At 48.6% G+C, this 17,360-nt stretch overlaps 1 protein-coding gene across 5 annotated transcripts; it reads right to left on the bottom strand.

Moving 5' to 3' along the window:
• Positions 1–4,345: 4,345 nt before the first annotated feature.
• On the bottom strand, positions 4,346–16,990 carry gprc5ba (G protein-coupled receptor, class C, group 5, member Ba). Of its 5 annotated transcripts, none has more exons than XM_067232643.1 (5): positions 16,086–16,990; positions 10,791–10,839; positions 6,953–7,987; positions 6,151–6,323; positions 4,346–4,877 (listed from the first exon to the last, which is right to left on the bottom strand). In XM_067232643.1, the coding sequence occupies exons 2-5, from the start codon at positions 10,822–10,824 to the stop codon at positions 4,833–4,835; spliced, it is 1,287 nt and encodes a 428-aa protein (XP_067088744.1). In that variant the 5' UTR covers positions 10,825–10,839; positions 16,086–16,990; the 3' UTR covers positions 4,346–4,832. The 5 variants fall into 5 exon arrangements, with proteins under 5 accessions (XP_067088744.1, XP_067088745.1, XP_067088746.1 ...); XM_067232644.1 differs by having other exon boundaries at positions 6,175–6,323; XM_067232645.1 differs by having other exon boundaries at positions 6,151–6,290.
• Between the last annotated feature and the right edge of the window lie 370 nt (positions 16,991–17,360).

Genomic DNA, 17,360 nt, shown 5'->3' with positions numbered 1-17,360 from the left:
TTCTGCCCATGAAAACCATTTGAACATTTCCACTGAAAACAGGAATAATTTCCAGAGAATAGCAACAACTCCAGAGTGAGGGGAATGCAGAGGCTAGCTCTTTCTACCCAGGCTTGTGTCCATACAGCCAGGAAACAGAATGACCCTGTTCATGGGTTTTGAGGAGTGAAAGATCATATGAAAGCGTGTGTTTGATGTATAGCAGTAATAAAATACTTGGAAAAACAAAAATCTAAGCTCTTCTTTCCTGGGTTCAAACTGCCTGTCAATGACTAGGAGTGGGTAGAGTTTTGGGCATTTCTTTGTTGCTTGAAAGACTTACCTGTGTATAGTGGTGGGCTATCTCAACTGACAGGTGTCTGGACCAATCCTGTCACGGTGCCTCACCCTCGTGATGTTATCTTACTCGGGAGGTAATTGGACGCCCCGAGAGACAGCTGCCACGGGGTTAGGCTGAGATCACCAAGCATTCTCATTTCATTGAGAGGATATCTGATAGGTCGGTGTGCTCTCAGAGTCTGGCATCGCTGGGTGAAGCAGGATCACGTGGCGGTAGCAGGCCTGGGCGCTGTGGTCAGAGAGCAAGGACCATCCACCGACTGGCTCCGTTCAATCAAACGTAACCTTTGAGTAACTACTAATTCAACATGATTGAATAGGTATAAGTATTTGCTTCTCTACACAGCTGTTACTAACCTAATCATATCAGATCCAGCGACTCCTCCAATGAAGGCAAGAAGGAAGGATGTGTATTTACACAGTTCAAACAGAGGCTTATTACCTGACTAGGCTGCTCTCCTAGTAGTGGTGTCTGCTGGCATGAACTGAAATATTAAGTGAAAGAGACATGGTCACATTGGAGATCTTGGATGTGTAATCAGATATGCGAGTCCAGGATAGGGGGCAGGGGTACAGAGCGAGAGGCTGCCAGAAGATTCAAGATCAACCGCAGTGAAGTACAACATCTGCATGTCTGCTGTGTGCCCATCTGTCAGTGTCCAGTTCCAGCATTGTTGAAACTGATATAACAAACAACTGCAAGACAGTGGGAGATGAGCCCAAGCAGTAGCAGACACAGCGGTTTTTGCAGCAGTTTATTAAGAGTCAAGTAAATACCATTTCGAGTTTTACAACCTCATAAAAATGGTTAGTTCATAAAGAAAGAGACCTCAAGCAAAAGTTAACTACAAACATGACACTTTATTGAACGTTTTGCCTGAATTGGTTACAGAAACAAGAGTTAACTGTTTTACTAATCAGGGGGAAACAAGTTCTATACATAGGCATGCTGCGTCACTGCACAGTCACAGCTGTGAGACCAAGACCACCCCTGTCAGCTGCCCCGGATGGAACAGTCTGAAGGCAAGACAATACAGGAGTGGACAGGCAGGACATGACAAACTCAGGAAGGAGGGGTGTTTGGTTGGGCTGTCCTGGGACAACAAACTTGACATACAGTATATTGTGCAAATCTCACCAGTTTATACCATCTTTATAAACACAGAGAAGAAGATATATATTTGTCAGTACTCTTTTTTTTCCTTTTGTGTTCTCACACAGACAGGGAGCTGTTTGGGTCCACTGATGATGATGTCACAAGAACCCCTGTGGGTTCCTGTGGGCCCCTGAGTTCCTCTCATTATGAAGTTCTTTAACTCAAGAACCTGCATCTCTTACTCTCACCCAGGAAAGCAGACACAAATTGTGTCATATGTTACACTGAAAAATATGCTCTTTTTTTTTTTTAAATCACATGACTTTGACATAAATAGAATTAGTAGCTTAACAGTAGGTTGGAGAAATGTCTCACATGTAGAAATGGTGATGAGCATGCACAGATAGGTAGTCAACAAGTGCAAAATCTACTAAGTCACATCGTATTTATTCTGTACTCCACATTGAATGAAAACATGAGAATTTAAGCCGTTTCCGGGGGGGGGGGGGTTGTAGTTATCCTCTACTGTAACCGTACGGTTGACCTGCCAAACGCACCATAGATCGGCTCCTTCACAGCCTGCGGGACCCAGGGCCGGAGACTTGTAGCTGGGTCAACTAGAACCTGAGACGGCCTGGTTCTGTCCCAGTGTAGCTCAAACACAGCCTGTCCCTGGGAGAAGGGGGGGGGGGGGGGGCAAGCTGTCTTTGCCTAGGACTGCCTTTTCTTCTCTGACCTGGCCTTGTCTGGCTGAGCAAGCATTCCAATTGGTTCGACCTCCAGCTACTGAGGCAGGCAGCCGCTGCCACCCCCCCCCCCCCCCCCCCCCCCCCCAACACGGATTAACCCGTGACCTCCTGACCTTGCCTCATCAGTCCTTCCTTGGCAGTGGGTCATACCCAGGGTCACCATGTGAGATACCCATAGGGTGGGGGTCAAAGGTCATTCTACCATCCCTGCATGGCTCTCTGAATTCACCTTAGAATATCACAGATAGTCATAATCTATGAAGTGCAAAACAACAACAACAATTCCGAGAAGCATAATGTAATGAATGTAATCTCCCTCCCTTGACTTTTATATAACAAACAGTGTTTTGACTGAGTTACTGTATGACGGTTCCAAGGAAGTTGCTAAGAGAAGGAAAACCACACCAAGATAACAGCAGATCCCTTACAGACAAAACCATTTGTAATTGTCTTGAACATTAATTTGCTTAAAAGGAAACAAAGCATGTCTAGCATATTAAAAAAATAATATGAATATTTCCAAAAAGACTAGCTTGAATTAAAAGGAAACAAGACACCATCGAGAGAGATGAAAGAGAGATAGAATGAGGGAGAAAGAGGAAGCAATATGACAAAACCAAAAAGATTTGAACAGAAATCTCGAAATCCATTCACAAAGCCCCCAAAAATTAGAATAAAAAAATGGGTTACAGTAATCAGATCTCCAGTGGTTTAATATTAGTCTGGTGTCTACAAACTTCTCTACTTCATAAAAAAAGGAAATACCCAACAAGCTTTACAGCACTACTATGTACACAGCATCTAAGATGGCTGGTAGCTATATGGGGTTTTGGGAAGGGGGTGTTGAAATTGAGACCCAGCTTGTAGCAAGAGTCCTTCTTGGCACAAAAATTAGCTAGCTAACCACAGACGAAGGAGGGAGAGAGAGAGGTTCCTCCAGATAAGAAGGACAGCACAAAGCAGCACTGCCAACTCACGTTCACACGCCAAAGGGAAGGAGCCATTTTCTGACACAGATGGGGGTAGGGGGGGGTTGACTGAAGGAAATCCCAGGCTCCTCTCTTCCTCCAGTATCTTGTTTGTCTTCCTACACCCATCCTCCTTTCCTTTGCTAGTCCTTCCCCCAAGTATATTAATTATTTTCTCTTTCACTCACCCTCTCACACACACAGTATATGTGATTTTTACAAGCTCCTAGACTCCTTGCACACACACTTTGGCCATTGCGCTTAATATAGGCAGTCACAATATATGGGGGCTGGGAAATGTAACTGTCTACAGTGTCTCTGGTTCCCAGCCTGGCTGGGGGTTAGACTGGAGGAAGGGGGCCATGCACTGGCTGCTTGTGCTGGGGTCTCCTATCACTGATGTGATCACAACCCCCACAAGCACCCTCATTCTCACACAAGCGCAAGAACAGAAAAGCGTCAAAAGGGAGCCATCTCCTTGCTCTAGTTCCCTCTTATATAAAGTGACAGTGTCTCCGGCTGCTTCAGACAGTCACTGGTCACAGGAGACTACTGCCGAGCACAAGTTTGACCTAGAAACACACACACACACACCCCTCCACCACCTCCTCCTCCTCCCCCTGACTGACATAGCCACCGTCCAATCAAGAACCCCTTCCCACTGTCCATCCAGTAGCAGCTTGGCCCCGCCCTCTAGGCGACCCCCCCAGGTTGGGTGTCTCGTGTCGGCTGAGGTCCGAAAAGGGGTTCATGGTTCAGTTAGCTCTGAGGAGGGAGTAGTCCGTGCAAGGTGGAGAAGATTGGGAGTAGAATGTAGGTGGAACCTAGGATCCAATATTAACAGAGCAAAGCCGACCAGAGATAAAGACATTTGCCAATTCAGAGTATACAGGCTGGATTAGGTCACCTTGAAAGGGTAAAGAGGGGGTCCAAGATCCTTTTTTGTTCCGAGAACACAAACACTTACACACACACACCCACACACACACACACACACACACACACACACACACGGCTGGATTGTTTGGGGGAGTTCAATCTTGAATCTAAACTGGCCATGTGCTGAATGACTGCTTTGTTGGGGAGGTGTTGTCCACCTAGAGCAAGGATGGAGAGCAGAGCCAAAGATGTGCCATCAGAAGCTGAAAACATAAGACTGAATATCTCAACAGAGACAGACAGGACAAGACAGGAAGGCTTCACAGTTTTACTACAGATTATACAGTGGTTCGTAGTCTCAGATGAACAAAAGAATTGGAGACAACACAACTGCCAACAATGTCATGTCCTGCTACAATTTTATTTTGTTCATTTTCCATTTTGGCTTTGTTGTCTGTTGTGTTGCCAAATGTTTAGATTTTTTAGTTTTCTATCAGGGAGTCTTAAATCTCTGACAGAACACTTCAAAGATTCAGACGAGCTCTGTCCTCCATTCCCTGTTCTCCTTCCCACACAACCAGATTGATTGACACACGCGTGTGTAAAGGCTCAGTCTCTCACCATACACACATACACTCACACACACAGTGGTGGAGGTGGGGATCCATGTCAAAGTCCTCCCCACAGGACTGCTCCTGTGTGTGTATGTGTGTGTGTGTGTGTGTGTGTGTGAGTCCTCTCGCTCATCTCTCCTCTTCTTTCCTCTTCTCTCTTCCCCATCCTCTCTTCCAGGCTACCCCCTTACCACAGCTGTCTACCTGTGTAGGTCGGAGGGGCGGAGGGGACCTGTGTGTAGGGGGGGGGGGGGGGGGGGAGGGGGGGGGCACAGAGCGTTAGTCAACACAAATGCCCTGCATGTTCAACACACACACACACACTGTATGTGCACACAGACACACGATGGACAGCACAATAAACACAAAGACAGTGTGTCGCCTCGATCCCACTCCCTAGTCCCTCTCTCACACAAACATACTTTCTGTCTGCCTGTCTATCTCCATTCCATCCATCCACCCATCCATCCAACTATCCAGTCACCCATCCAACCATCCAGTCACCCACCCACCTACATTTAGTCATTAAGCAGACGCTCTTATCCAGAGCGACTTACAGTAAGTACAGGGACATTCCCCCCGAGGCAAGTAGGGTGAAGTGCCTTGCCCAAGGACACAACGTCATTTGACACGGCCGGAATCGAACTGGCAACCTTCAGATTACTAGCCCGGTTCCCTAACCGCTCAGCCACCTGACTCACCTATCCTGCCACCCATCCACCGACACACCCACACATCCATCGATCCATCCCCACACCCATGACTCAGCTCTTAAGCTCCTCAGACTTTCCTGCATCACTTCCTCAGGAGGGAAAAGCCCTCATGTGCTCCTCCTTCCACAATAACAACATTAGCATGACTGCTCTAATGCGAGGGAGAAGCCAACTCTTCAAACTCTGACTGGGAGACGACTGGGATGGCAGGTCGACGTTCCCAGAGCGTTCCCAGAGCGTTCCCAGAGCGTTCCCTGGCCGGGGGCCCGCTCCGGTGTATTTATAGAGGGGCAGTCACCTGCGCCCGCCACTGTGCCCATCCATCCTGGGACAACAGAGGAGCTGCCAGCCTCCGGGACACAGCTGCATCACTCACACCACTGATAGTGCTGCAGCACACTCCCCCTTCCTCTCAGACACACACACACACACACACACACACAGAAGGGCATCCACACGCTAGGGCATACACACTCTGGGACATGCACACATTGAGGCATACACACATGACATATCCTTTATAGGCATCCAAACACACACAGTCGCAGCCATACATATACGCCTACAGGCATACACACTCATGCATACACACACACTTGCATATAGACGTGCATGTACACGCACACAGAAGAACACACACAGACAGACAGACACATGTAGGCATACAATACAAGCATGTGCAAAGATATAGACACGTACACGTGCCGTTGGACACAGACGAGCTCGAACACGAATACGGGAACACACTCCCTCATGCTGGTAGAGTGCGTGAGGTGTGTGATAGGTGTGTACCTGTGAGTGTGCTGGTGTACTCACCGCTCCACCATTCAGGATCATGGTCATTTCGGTGGGCTGGTAGACGTTGCTACGGAAGGGGGCACTGGGCCGGGGACCGGTGTTGCCATTGTGGTGCCCTCCTCCGCTCCTCAGACCTGGCACAGAGGTGGCAGAGGTGGCAGAGGTGCCTTGAATGCACACAAGGAAGCCTTGTGAATTGGGCCTCAATAAGCCCTCACAAACACACACACACTCTTCAGAACACGTGCTTGTTTTCTTACGCCACACGCGCACTCACAAATGAGCACTTGTTTTTTTTACTCTCTTTGAGCACTCTGTCTGACAAACATAAACACTCTCCCTTTCCCTCTTTCCTTCCTCTCTCCTTCTCTCCCTCTCCCTCTCCCTCTCTCTCTCTCTCTCTCTCTCTCTCTCTCTCAAAGTTGCACTCAGAAATACTAGAACAGTAGTTCTCAGCACTGTGTGAATTGTGCTTTCATATTGGAGGTATTTTAAGCCAGATATGGTAATATGTCTGCTGTTCCATTACTCATAATGGCCTAGATTCACCCTGTAGTTTCACACGCATACTCTACCCCATGCTGCACTTTTGGGCATTGCCCAAACCCTTATTTACTGTTACCCCATTGGCTACTTCTGGATCATATACATTTGAAGCTAAGGACTTCATTGGACCTGTGTGCTGTAACATCACAGACAAGTCTCAATATTTTCAAATACACAAGTGAGAATGATTTGTATTACTTGTGTGGGGCAAATCAAATGCACATCCTTTTATACAGCAGTTTTTCTATACCTGCAGTGTTGTCGTCAAAGTTGTATCCCTGGTTCTCTACAAACTGCCTGTGGGACAGGGGGATGTCCTCGTCGAAGCTGGTCTCCCTCATGCGGGACGAGTTCTGCGACGTGTCGAAGTAGTCGGGGGCGGTGGGTTGGGGCGGGGGCCGCAGGCAGCAGTGAGCCTCTGGGACGGCGTGGAACAGCAGAAGCAGCCAACCTTGCGCCACAAGCGCTATCGCCAACGCCGGCTCGTCCCAATCAGGCGACCTCCCCAGCCAGGCGTTGCCGTAGAGATAAAAGCCCACCCAGGCCACCCATAGGAGGAGGGACAGCAGGCAGGCCACCAATAGCCAGATGGCGTTACAACGCCACTGCCTGGTCTTCCCGCACAGCGCCAACCCCGCGGCGGCGAGCGCGGCTAGCAGGAGGGCTAGCACGTAGCTGCAGGCCAACGAGAAGTCCAGGGGGAGGTACTGGCAGGCGGCGCGGCCCTCCCTCAGCACGGTGAGGAGGAGCCACTCGGCGGCGATGATGCCCTGCACGGCGCTCAGCCCCAGCGCCAGGCCCGTCAGCGCACAGCCGCCGGGGCTCCGCCTCTCGCGGCCCAGCCTCCGCAGGCGCACGCCCTGCACCAGCAGGCAGGAGAAGCACACGGCAAACAGGAGGCCCCAGAGGGCGCGGCGGAGCAGGCACAGCTGCTCGTCCTGCTCGATCAGGTAGGCGAAGCTCAGGCCGAACAGTCCCAGGATGCCAAGCAGGAGGAGGAGGATGGGGCCCACGCCGCTGCGCTTCTCGGCCTCGCTCACGTGGCGGAGGCGACACAGCAGGACCAGGCCCAGCAGGACGGACGCCAGGGCGCCGCCGGCCGCCACGGATTCCACGGCCACTCCCCAGATGGAGTCCAGGTCGCATAGGAGCGTGTAGGGGCGGACCAGACCCCAGCCGCAGCCCCGCGGCACAGAGGAACTCCCTTCCTCGTCGTAGTCCTGGCAGCTTGCGCGCCGGGCAACGGAGAGGAGGAGGACGAGAAGGATAGGGAGGAACGCCATGTCTGAGAGGAGAGAGAAAAGGAGAGCAAGAGAGAGAAAAGACAGTGTCATTTCTGCTACCAAATGCTACTAAACAAAACGTACGGACAACCTCTCAAAAACCTCTTCCAGTGAGTAACAACAACAACACAGTTGACCTGACAAACTGTTTAGATGGAAACCATCTAAACAGATCATCACAACAAATCATCGTTGTGACGGAAACACTATTCCGTGACAGAGACACCTCACAAAAACCCAGCATCACAGTGTGACACAACACACGGACATAAGTAGGGATTCAATAAGTTGTCTCTACATTTGAATCATCCAGAGGCGTCTGGTAGCAGCTGAATGTCAGAGGTTTGATATTCAGAAACAGACACAGCAGGAGCAGCAAGGTTCTTTTATCAAAGTAGATGGGTATATAGTCATGCATGCTTTCAAGAGAACAGTGATATGAGGCAAGAACAGAGAATTCTCTTCAACGAACATCTCAGTGGACCAGCTGTGTAGGCTAACTAATATGTAGGCAGCGAGACAGGCATACATAATACAAACGCACTCAGTCACTTGACGCGCATACACACACTTTAAAATAGAGCAGCTTTTGAAAACCAGAGACAGCAGTGATTCAGCAAAATTCAACTGCCTGTTTTGATCACTTTCCTTTTTTCCCAGATCTTACACACACACACACACACACACAAAACACACAGGCATGTACCCATCACACCTCCAGCTCTTGGATATGCATTCTTTCCAAGCTGATCATCACTGTGTTTGTGTCTGTCAAATTACAACAGACACTGCACTGTTTTGTAGTTTGAGCAGCTTACAAGGCTGACACTCTCTCTCTCTGTCTCTCTGTCTCTCTCTCTCTCTCTCTCTCTCTCACACACTCACTCACACACACACACACACACACACACAAATAGAAGCAAACAGATTTGAGCAGGCCTAGTTACAGTCCACAACAACTGTGTGTCTCCAACAAAATATGTCACTGAACTTTTGCACATACTTTCCGAGCTACCTCAGACTTCTACATCCTCATGTATCATATTACTGTTGACACACACTAATACCCCCCCCCCCACACACACACACACACACACACACACAGAGGTATGTCTCCCATGAGAGACTTTAGTGTTGGTGGGCTTCCTGGTACAGTAGCTAGCTTGAACCTACCTCTCCAATTTACCTTAATGGTCATGACCAGAATATTTAGCCTACAGCACCACTACAGAAATAGCCTGTAACATAATATTTACATGCCACATAAAGGCCACTTGGCTGTCCTCCATTAGATGGCTTCAGAGAGACACCTAAGGAGAACTGAACTGAAATAATCAAGTCCATCCACAAACTGGTGTTTCCTACTTAGGAAACGGATTTGGCTTCCCTTTATCCATCCCTACAGACTATTATGGGATGACCCAGGTTCAGCAGGTGGCCCCAGCCTACTGCAGACATGGGCCCACTGAAGTTGACATCTGGGCCAATCACATCAATCATGCCGTTTACTTAGTAATGTATTACATGACTTTACTTAATTTAATACACAATCGTTACACACAATGAGCTTCAAAACTGCTGGTGCTCTGACAGTGCTACTGTCATGAATTCAACTTCAATAGGAACTGCTGTGAGGCTGTGAGGTGAACAAGCCTTTTCCAATTCCAGACAAGACGATGTGTGTTTGTGTTGTGATCTATCCAACTATGTTTGGGGAATGCAAGTGCACGAGGAGTGCATGTATCACCCTTAACTGAGACAAACCCCCTGTAGACTGGCTTGTTGCTCAGGACATGAAGAGAAGAGAGTTAGCCAAGGTCTTCTTCTTGGAGGTAACTGGGCCACAGTTAACAGGTCATGTCTGAATACCCGGTTAGCAGGCTACTGTGATTGGCAGAGGTCCAGATGGTTGTCATGGCAGCCCATCCCTGGATCAGAGGTGTTTGTGTTTTCTTGTGAGAGATTTTTTTAATGTGTGGGTATGTGTGTGCTTACAGACAGTGTTATATCCCTAGAGTAGCTCCAGTCATTAATTGAGCAGCCTTTGAAGTGCCTGCCTGCACACTCTATTTTAGCATTTTTAACTCAGGGGCTGTTTACGTGATGTGAGCTTTAATATGCAAGTTTGCTTTCACGGTTCAGAGGGTGTGTGTGTAATATGTGAAATGTCTCTAATGTCCTGTGCATGTGAATGTGCGTTTAATGTCAGGTGGCTGAGCGGTTAGGGAATCGGGCTAGTAATCAGAAGGTTGCTGGTTCGATTCCCCGGCAGTGCGAAATGACGTTGTGTCCTTGGGCAAGGCACTTCACCCTACTTGCTTTGGGAATGACCCTGTACTTACTGTAAGTCGCTCTGGATAAGAGCATCTGCTAAATGACTAAATGTAAATGTAATGTAAGGCTTTGCAAACCCTTCAATCACTTCCTTCACCCCTATTACCAAAATGTTCACCCCAAACCTCCAGTCTCTCTTCTTCCACCTTGTAAAGCAGCAGCAACAAACAGCCTCTGGATATTGCTGGGCTACATTAACATCAATCAGTGCTTTTAGAGGGATGAGTCACCTAAACACAGCTCTCACCTACACACAACTCACACTACACACACACACACACACACACACACACACACACACGCTAATTCACACCCCACACACATGCAACTACATACACGCTCACACTCTCATAGACGTACACACTCGCACAAAAACACACACATGTATGCAAGTACACGCCATCATGGACATACACACATGCCACACACACACACACGCCAAACCAAGGGTGCTGCATTCGCTTCTCACACCATGTTGTTTTCTGGCTGAGCCCCTGATAACCATGGTTACGCCCCAGCTCTGTAAGAGAGGAGCAAAACGCAAAGATAATAAAGAGAGAGAGAGGGGGAGAGAGAAGGAGAATGAGAAAGAGAGTGGGGGAGCGAGAATCGAGGGGCCTGCAGAGTGTTTTTCAGTCCTCTCTCTCTCTTTTCATTCTTTGCTTATTCTGACAGGGACTGTGAAGCACATATCTGCAGAAGACCTTGAACGACAGGTGAGAGAGAGAGAGAGAGAGAGAGAGAGAGAGAGAGAGAGAGAGAGAGAGAGAGAGAGAGAGAGAGTAAGCAAGCAGGACTGTGTGTGAAAAATCTATAACTTGACACACGTCTGCTCACACGCATGCAGTTAATCACCGGAGCACAGATGGTAGAGACTAACACACTGGTGATCTTCTGGGGACTGGAGGAGGTACATGTACCCAGAGAGCTGCCAGTTACACACATATACACATTAGCTCTCTCTGTCTCTCTCTCCCTCTTTGACATGAGTCACGTAGAAGAGGACAGCCCATGGCCTTTCTTTCCCATGAAACCCAACTAAAAGAACTTGAGATGTCAGAGCTATGTCCTCCCCTCTCTCTTCTCCTCTCTCTCTCCGTCTCCCTCCACGCAGCCATGTCCGTCCTCGCCTACATTTAAATCCTCTCTTCGTTTGGAGCTGCGCCCCCCCCCCCCCTCTCCCCCCCACCAAACCCTCCCCACCCCTCGTGGAGCAGTCTCATCTCTCTGCCACATTTGAAGATGTGCTGTGAACGATGCGCCTCCCTCCCTCCCTGTCTTTCCCTCTTTCCCCGTTACCCAATCACAACCCATCCTTTTCCTCCGTGCGCCTCTTCCAAACCAATCTCTCCCTCTCTTTCCCTCTCTCGTTGCCTGCCTCGCTCCCACCTCCCTACCCTCCCGTTTCATCTCCACTCGCTCTCTTCTCCCTTCCTCTCTTTCCCTGTCTTCTCTCTCCCTCCCTCTCCGCTCTCTTACCCCCTCTTCTCAATCCCTCCGTTTCTGCTTTCATTCCCTGTCTTCTCTCTCCCTCTCTCCCTCTCTTGCTCCCTCACTCCTTCCCCTTCCCTCTTTTCTTCCCCCTGTCCTCTTATATAATAGGGAAAGGATCCAGCTCTTGCTAGTTCTGCATCATAGCTGCTATTGTTGCTGTTACTAAGGCTCCTCAGAACCAGAGGGATGGTTCCTACACACACACACACACACACGCTTGTTTTTAATGATCAAATCCACAAAGAACATGCACACACATAAACCCACACCCCTTTGACATGGGCTTGATCCACCCATTTGTGGACACTTAATGCAGCCACCATTGACACACCCACCCACTGTTGGTGGTTGCTGCAGTCAGCACATGGCTGTCTGTACCGTATTGAATACAGGCTGGTGTCATTCCTTATCGATGTGTTCACTGTGTGGTTAACCCTTTTGTGGCGTTCGAGGGTCTGATGGCATGACGACATTGGGTTTTGAAAACAATACGTACATGATCACCATTTCTGTGAATGAAGATATTTTCCTATATCATACCTATAGACATTCCTTATGTCATATTCGAATAGGAATTTCGTCAATTTTTATATTTAGTCAACTGAACTAGATGCCCTGCCATGGCAGAGAGTCATCCTTCCTGTGTGATTACCTTCCCCGGCCTCATCCCTGAGACTAGGGCACCGCCAGATGCTGGCTAATTACCGTCATGATAACTGGCCAGATCATTACATTTTGACGAGCATCCCTCCACTCCCTCACCCTGTGGGGGTGTGTGTGTGTGTGTCTTTGTGTGTGTGTCTCTCCCTCTCTTTCAGTGTGTGTGTGTATGTATGTATCTGTTTCTCTCTCTAATCCTGTCCTCTTCTTTGCACCCATCCCCTCCATTCATATTCATGTGATAACAGTGTAATATGTTTGTGTATTCTAAGACGGTGATCCAGATGTGGGCGCAGGCAGATGTTAGGGTCAGAAGGACACTTCCGGGGCCAAAGAGAAAAGCTGTCCTGGTGTCTGCCTGTTCTGACCCCCAAATCCAAATCCCCACCACGCACACACACACACACTCACACACATCTACTGCCCCAGGGCCCATTTTAAGGCTAATGCTACATGTTGTTCTGTAACTGGAGTAATATACATTGCCAATTTTCCATGGGTCAAGTCTAGGGCCTAAATTCAATGGTCCACAAACTCATCCTTGCGTTCTCCCTTTCTTTAACCCTTGTGCTGCCTTCGGGTCACATGACCCAAAGGTTCATAACGAACCATCGTTGTGTTTACCCAATACAAATAAAAATAATTTTATTTTAACCTTCGCAATGTGGGGGGTCTGAGACAGCCCAACGGTTAAAAGAAAATGCTTCACTTTGTTTTTGTATGCGGTAAAGTTGTCACAATACCACGGTGGGTCACAATCACTGATGGGTCAGAATGACCTGAAGATAACACAAGGGTTAAAGTAACGTATTTTCTGACATTATTGGTCTGCAACAAAATATGAACTTCCACAGAGCTCTGAATCACTTAGCTTTCCACCAAGAAAGGGTGGCTGGAAGGATGCATTTGAATAATATTCCAAATTAACTTAAAGACAGGGGGAGGGGGGTCAGAGAGAGGGGTCAAAGTTCAAATAAAGAGGCCATGGGAGAATGAAGGTCAACAGCAAGCTTCTCATGGTTCTGATTCTAAGGGTTGCGATAGCTTTGAGGCTGACCTCGCTCCATGCAGAGCGGGTCGCCAATCCTCGTGATCTCCATCTCCAAAGACCTGGAGGAGTGTCTTTTCACCGGACGCGAGGGAGGAGAAAGGTGGAGACCCGACAGAGGCGACGCATCTCATCCCTGGGGACTGACGTCGGATGCACCCCACAGCTGGGACTGACAGACAAACACACAGCATCATTCGAGAAGCATAGAAAAGAAAGAGAGACAGAGAGAAAGAAAGAACGGGAGAAGAGAGGAGGAAGTGAGTGGGAAAAGAGGGAGAGGGGAGGGCGGTGAGAAACGGGTGTGTGAGAGGGTGTGCGTGAGAGAGAGAAAAGAGAATGAGATTGAAAGGCGTGATTGAAAAACAGAGGTGGCCCCTTCACTCCATCCCTCCAGGGTGTGTGTGTGTATGTGTGTAGCTATTCCCTCGGCCCCTCCCTCCTCTCAAGGCATCTCTAGCCTGGGTAATTAGGTCTCATTAACATGGGACTGGGCACACAGCGTGACCATATGCTAATTGACTTGGCAGTTAACAGTCCGAATGTTTAATCTCACCCCCCCCCCCCCCATTACACACGCACACTGACGAACCTCCTCTGTGGAGACCAAAGAGGTCGGAAGAGAGCAACTGGAGGGCACAATCGTTCAGACTAAGGCCTTGTGTGTTCCTCCTCCATGTGATTCAATCAACACAGATCGTTCATCCTGGATGAAAGGAGATGTAGGATGCGTGGTTCGGGTCGCAGGGGCTCAGGGGAGATCGGGATTGTGACGGTCCTTCGGATGGTGGACTGCTGAGGCACAGGGAGGAGGAAGAGGACGAAAGATGGGAGGAAAGAATGTCAAGAGGAGGGGAAGGAGAGGAGAGGAGGAAGGAAGGGAGGGGGGAAAGAAGAGAGCAGGATGTGCGGAGGAAGCTCGAGCTTGGAAACGAGCCTCCTCTTATGTCACCGAGACGAGCTGCCGCCTTGAGCCACGCACGCACGCACACAAACGTGTGTGCAAATGCAGAAAGAGAGTTGGACGTTTACCTCAATATAAGAAACGCATGCAGACACATATACCCACTCTTCACATGTTCACATGCATGGGATATACCAGATCCACATGGTTGGCACATGAGAGAAAGCACATGCACGCACACACACACACACACACACACCCCCGCACACACACAGAAACACACACAGCGCATATGGTTAAAGGGCCTTGGGGTGTAGCATCAAGTCCCCCGAGAGCCTTGAAAGACCAACTGTGTCATGAAAATCAGAAGCTCAGAATAAACTACTCTCGTCTATACTGCTTGTATTGATTTATGACAGAACACAAAACCCACTCAAACATGCCCAGGGGCGTTCTAACTGGACCTGATACAATTAGAACCACAACTACACAGCATTAGAGGCATCGGGCTGGAAAACAACATTATAATAATGACTTAGAAATGGGACATTGAAAAAAGTGACAAGCCAAGTCCATGTTGCCAAGCAACAACCCTCCACTCATGTGTCTTGTAGTGTGCTGAAGTAAATCTGTTTGAGTGTAATTCACTAACCTTGTGAAGAAGTCTGCCAAACCCTGGGACAGCACCACGCGTACTAGAGGTCAAAAGATGCTGGCCTTGCCAGGAACTGACCTGAAGTCTCACCTTTAGGCAGATACCTATTTAGAGAATGTTCTTCATTCAGACAGGAGTCTCACCCCACCCTACCACACCAACCTGCCCCTGCCCCCCCCCCCCCCCCTCCAATCCCCCCATCCCCCAACAATGCTGACCAAATGGGAGGGTCCACGGGGCTTCCAGAAGAGATTGTTTGTGTGAGGGACGAGGGCCAGGCCCATTGTAAGCAGGGTAAGGGTGATCTCAAATCCTAGATAAAATCAGAACTGAGTCTTCGATGCCCGGTGTGTGTGTGTGTGTGGAGGGGTCGAATCTTTTCAAACACTCATGGACATCATGTGACCCCTCCAAAAACAGATCTAAGCATAATGTAATAAGAAAGTAAACCCCAAATTACAACAAAACATCCGATTTCGTAAAAGGCATCTCCAGGTTCACACAATTACAAATAAGTAAAAAGACATGGTTAATGGATCCACTGACTTCATCTGAGAATTACACGTTGATGTCGTTACCTGCATGGGGTCTGTTTTTCTACACAGGTCAAGACTGTGCGCGCAAGCTTTGCGCGTAAACTTACATTTCCCAAACAACAGGGTCTGCTGTGGACGTGCCCTTTGAGCCTCCAGCAAATACCAGGCCCCCGAGCGAGCTTACATATTTAAACCCCGCATCTGGTGCACCGCCATCACCAATCTCACAAGACTGTCAACGGTGCAACTTCCACTTCACCGGCAATGAACACAGAAATAGCCCACTTTATCACAAGCACAGCAAAGGTGATAGATTCTAATCTCTAGTAGCATCCGGTTAAAATGATCATGTCAATAAGGCTCACAAAACATGCATGCCAATCAGTTCTCTCTCTATCTCGACGACCCCCCCGCCTCCTCCTCCTCTGATCGATCCATACTCATGGGGAATTGTGGTAACGTTGCCTACCTTCAGCGATGTAAACAAATTCGGTTGAAACGATTGTTGAATGCACGTGTAATTATTTGGTGCTATTGGAAAATGTCACATTTCGAATTTGAGCCCTCTTGCTGGGTCTGCGTTGGCACTCTCCATTCACGTTCCCCCGACGGCCGATCAAGTATTCATGCGTCCCTATCAAATTGTTCAACCCGTTCAAGAAGAACGATCAGATGGAGTTTCCTTACAACGATTTAATAAGCCTATGTCGAGACTGCTTTTAGGATGCCAGGATTGGGTTATAGTGATTGTTTTTCATAAATCCTTTGTTCAGTGGTGCGTTTCCCCCAAACGAACACCTTCTGTCATGAATACACGAGAATCATCGAAATATATAAAAGACATTAGAGAAAATGGAAAATCCCGATGTTGACAGGCAGCTTGACGAATCCAGCAGCAATCCTGCTACCTCGCTTTTACACTGCAGAGTGCCCGGGTCGACGCTCACTTCTCCCCGCTGCACATCTCCCGACTGACTGCATCACCCGCGTATGACAGTTCGGCACTCCGCATTACATGCGTTATGTTAATCCCACTCTGCACAAGCAGAATACATGACAGCTCCACCGTTCAACCACAGCACTCTGACTTCGTTTCGTCCACCCTCTCTCTTTCTCGTGTCCTGTTCAGAACAATCTTCTCCAGGACGCTGCCCCGAGGGTTCGGATGTCAATTCCTCTCTGAAAAAGGTCGTTCACACAGCAGGTCAACCAATTCTGCTTATAGTTTTCGGGACTCAGGGCGCTTTGCTTCACGATAAAACCCGATATATTCGATGAAAATTCAAATAATACTCCGACAATTGTGCGTAGTTTTCGCCTTCGCTTCAATTTCACTGCTTTTGGTAAAGCAGGGACAGGAGAACGTGGTGCTGTGATGATACTTGTGTATCCTTCTGCTTGAACACGCGCGTCCTCAGCTGTTCGATTCAATCTGTCCGGGAAGGGAGGCGTGTTAGAGTGACGGAGGTCCCGCCCCGCCAACCCAGAGCAGAATAACGTGAGCGCTGGCCCAAGGGGAGATTTACAGGAGTGTTTTCTTCCTGAATCACCACCCGAAACTGTTATCAGCTGTTTGTTTGCTTTAGATGTTGTCATATAATATATAGAAGACGCACGGAGTGGGTTGGTGGAAAATTTAAACGGCAGCCATATTGATTTCCATCCATCACTCGTGCGTAATCTGGGTAATTATAGTCGATAATCAAATGCCATTGCCACAGATACACAGAGGAGCAGCCTATTT

Source organism: Osmerus mordax, chromosome 3, assembly GCF_038355195.1.
Source record: "Osmerus mordax isolate fOsmMor3 chromosome 3, fOsmMor3.pri, whole genome shotgun sequence".
NCBI lineage: Eukaryota > Metazoa > Chordata > Actinopteri > Osmeriformes > Osmeridae > Osmerus > Osmerus mordax.
Note: the sequence above shows the minus strand (reverse complement) of the source record. Positions and strands in the feature narration are given on the sequence as shown.

Excerpts from the sequence above, each read along its gene's own strand:
- gprc5ba (XM_067232643.1), bottom strand. The coding sequence starts at position 10,824 with ATGGTTATCAGGGGCTCAGCCAGAAAACAACATG. Across the intron at positions 6,324-6,952 it reads CTTTGACGACAACACTGCAG|GCACCTCTGCCACCTCTGCC; the intron begins GTATAGAAAAAC and ends TGTGCATTCAAG. Across the intron at positions 4,878-6,150 it reads GTACACCAGCACACTCACAG|GTCCCCTCCGCCCCTCCGAC; the intron begins GTACACACCTAT and ends CCCTACACACAG.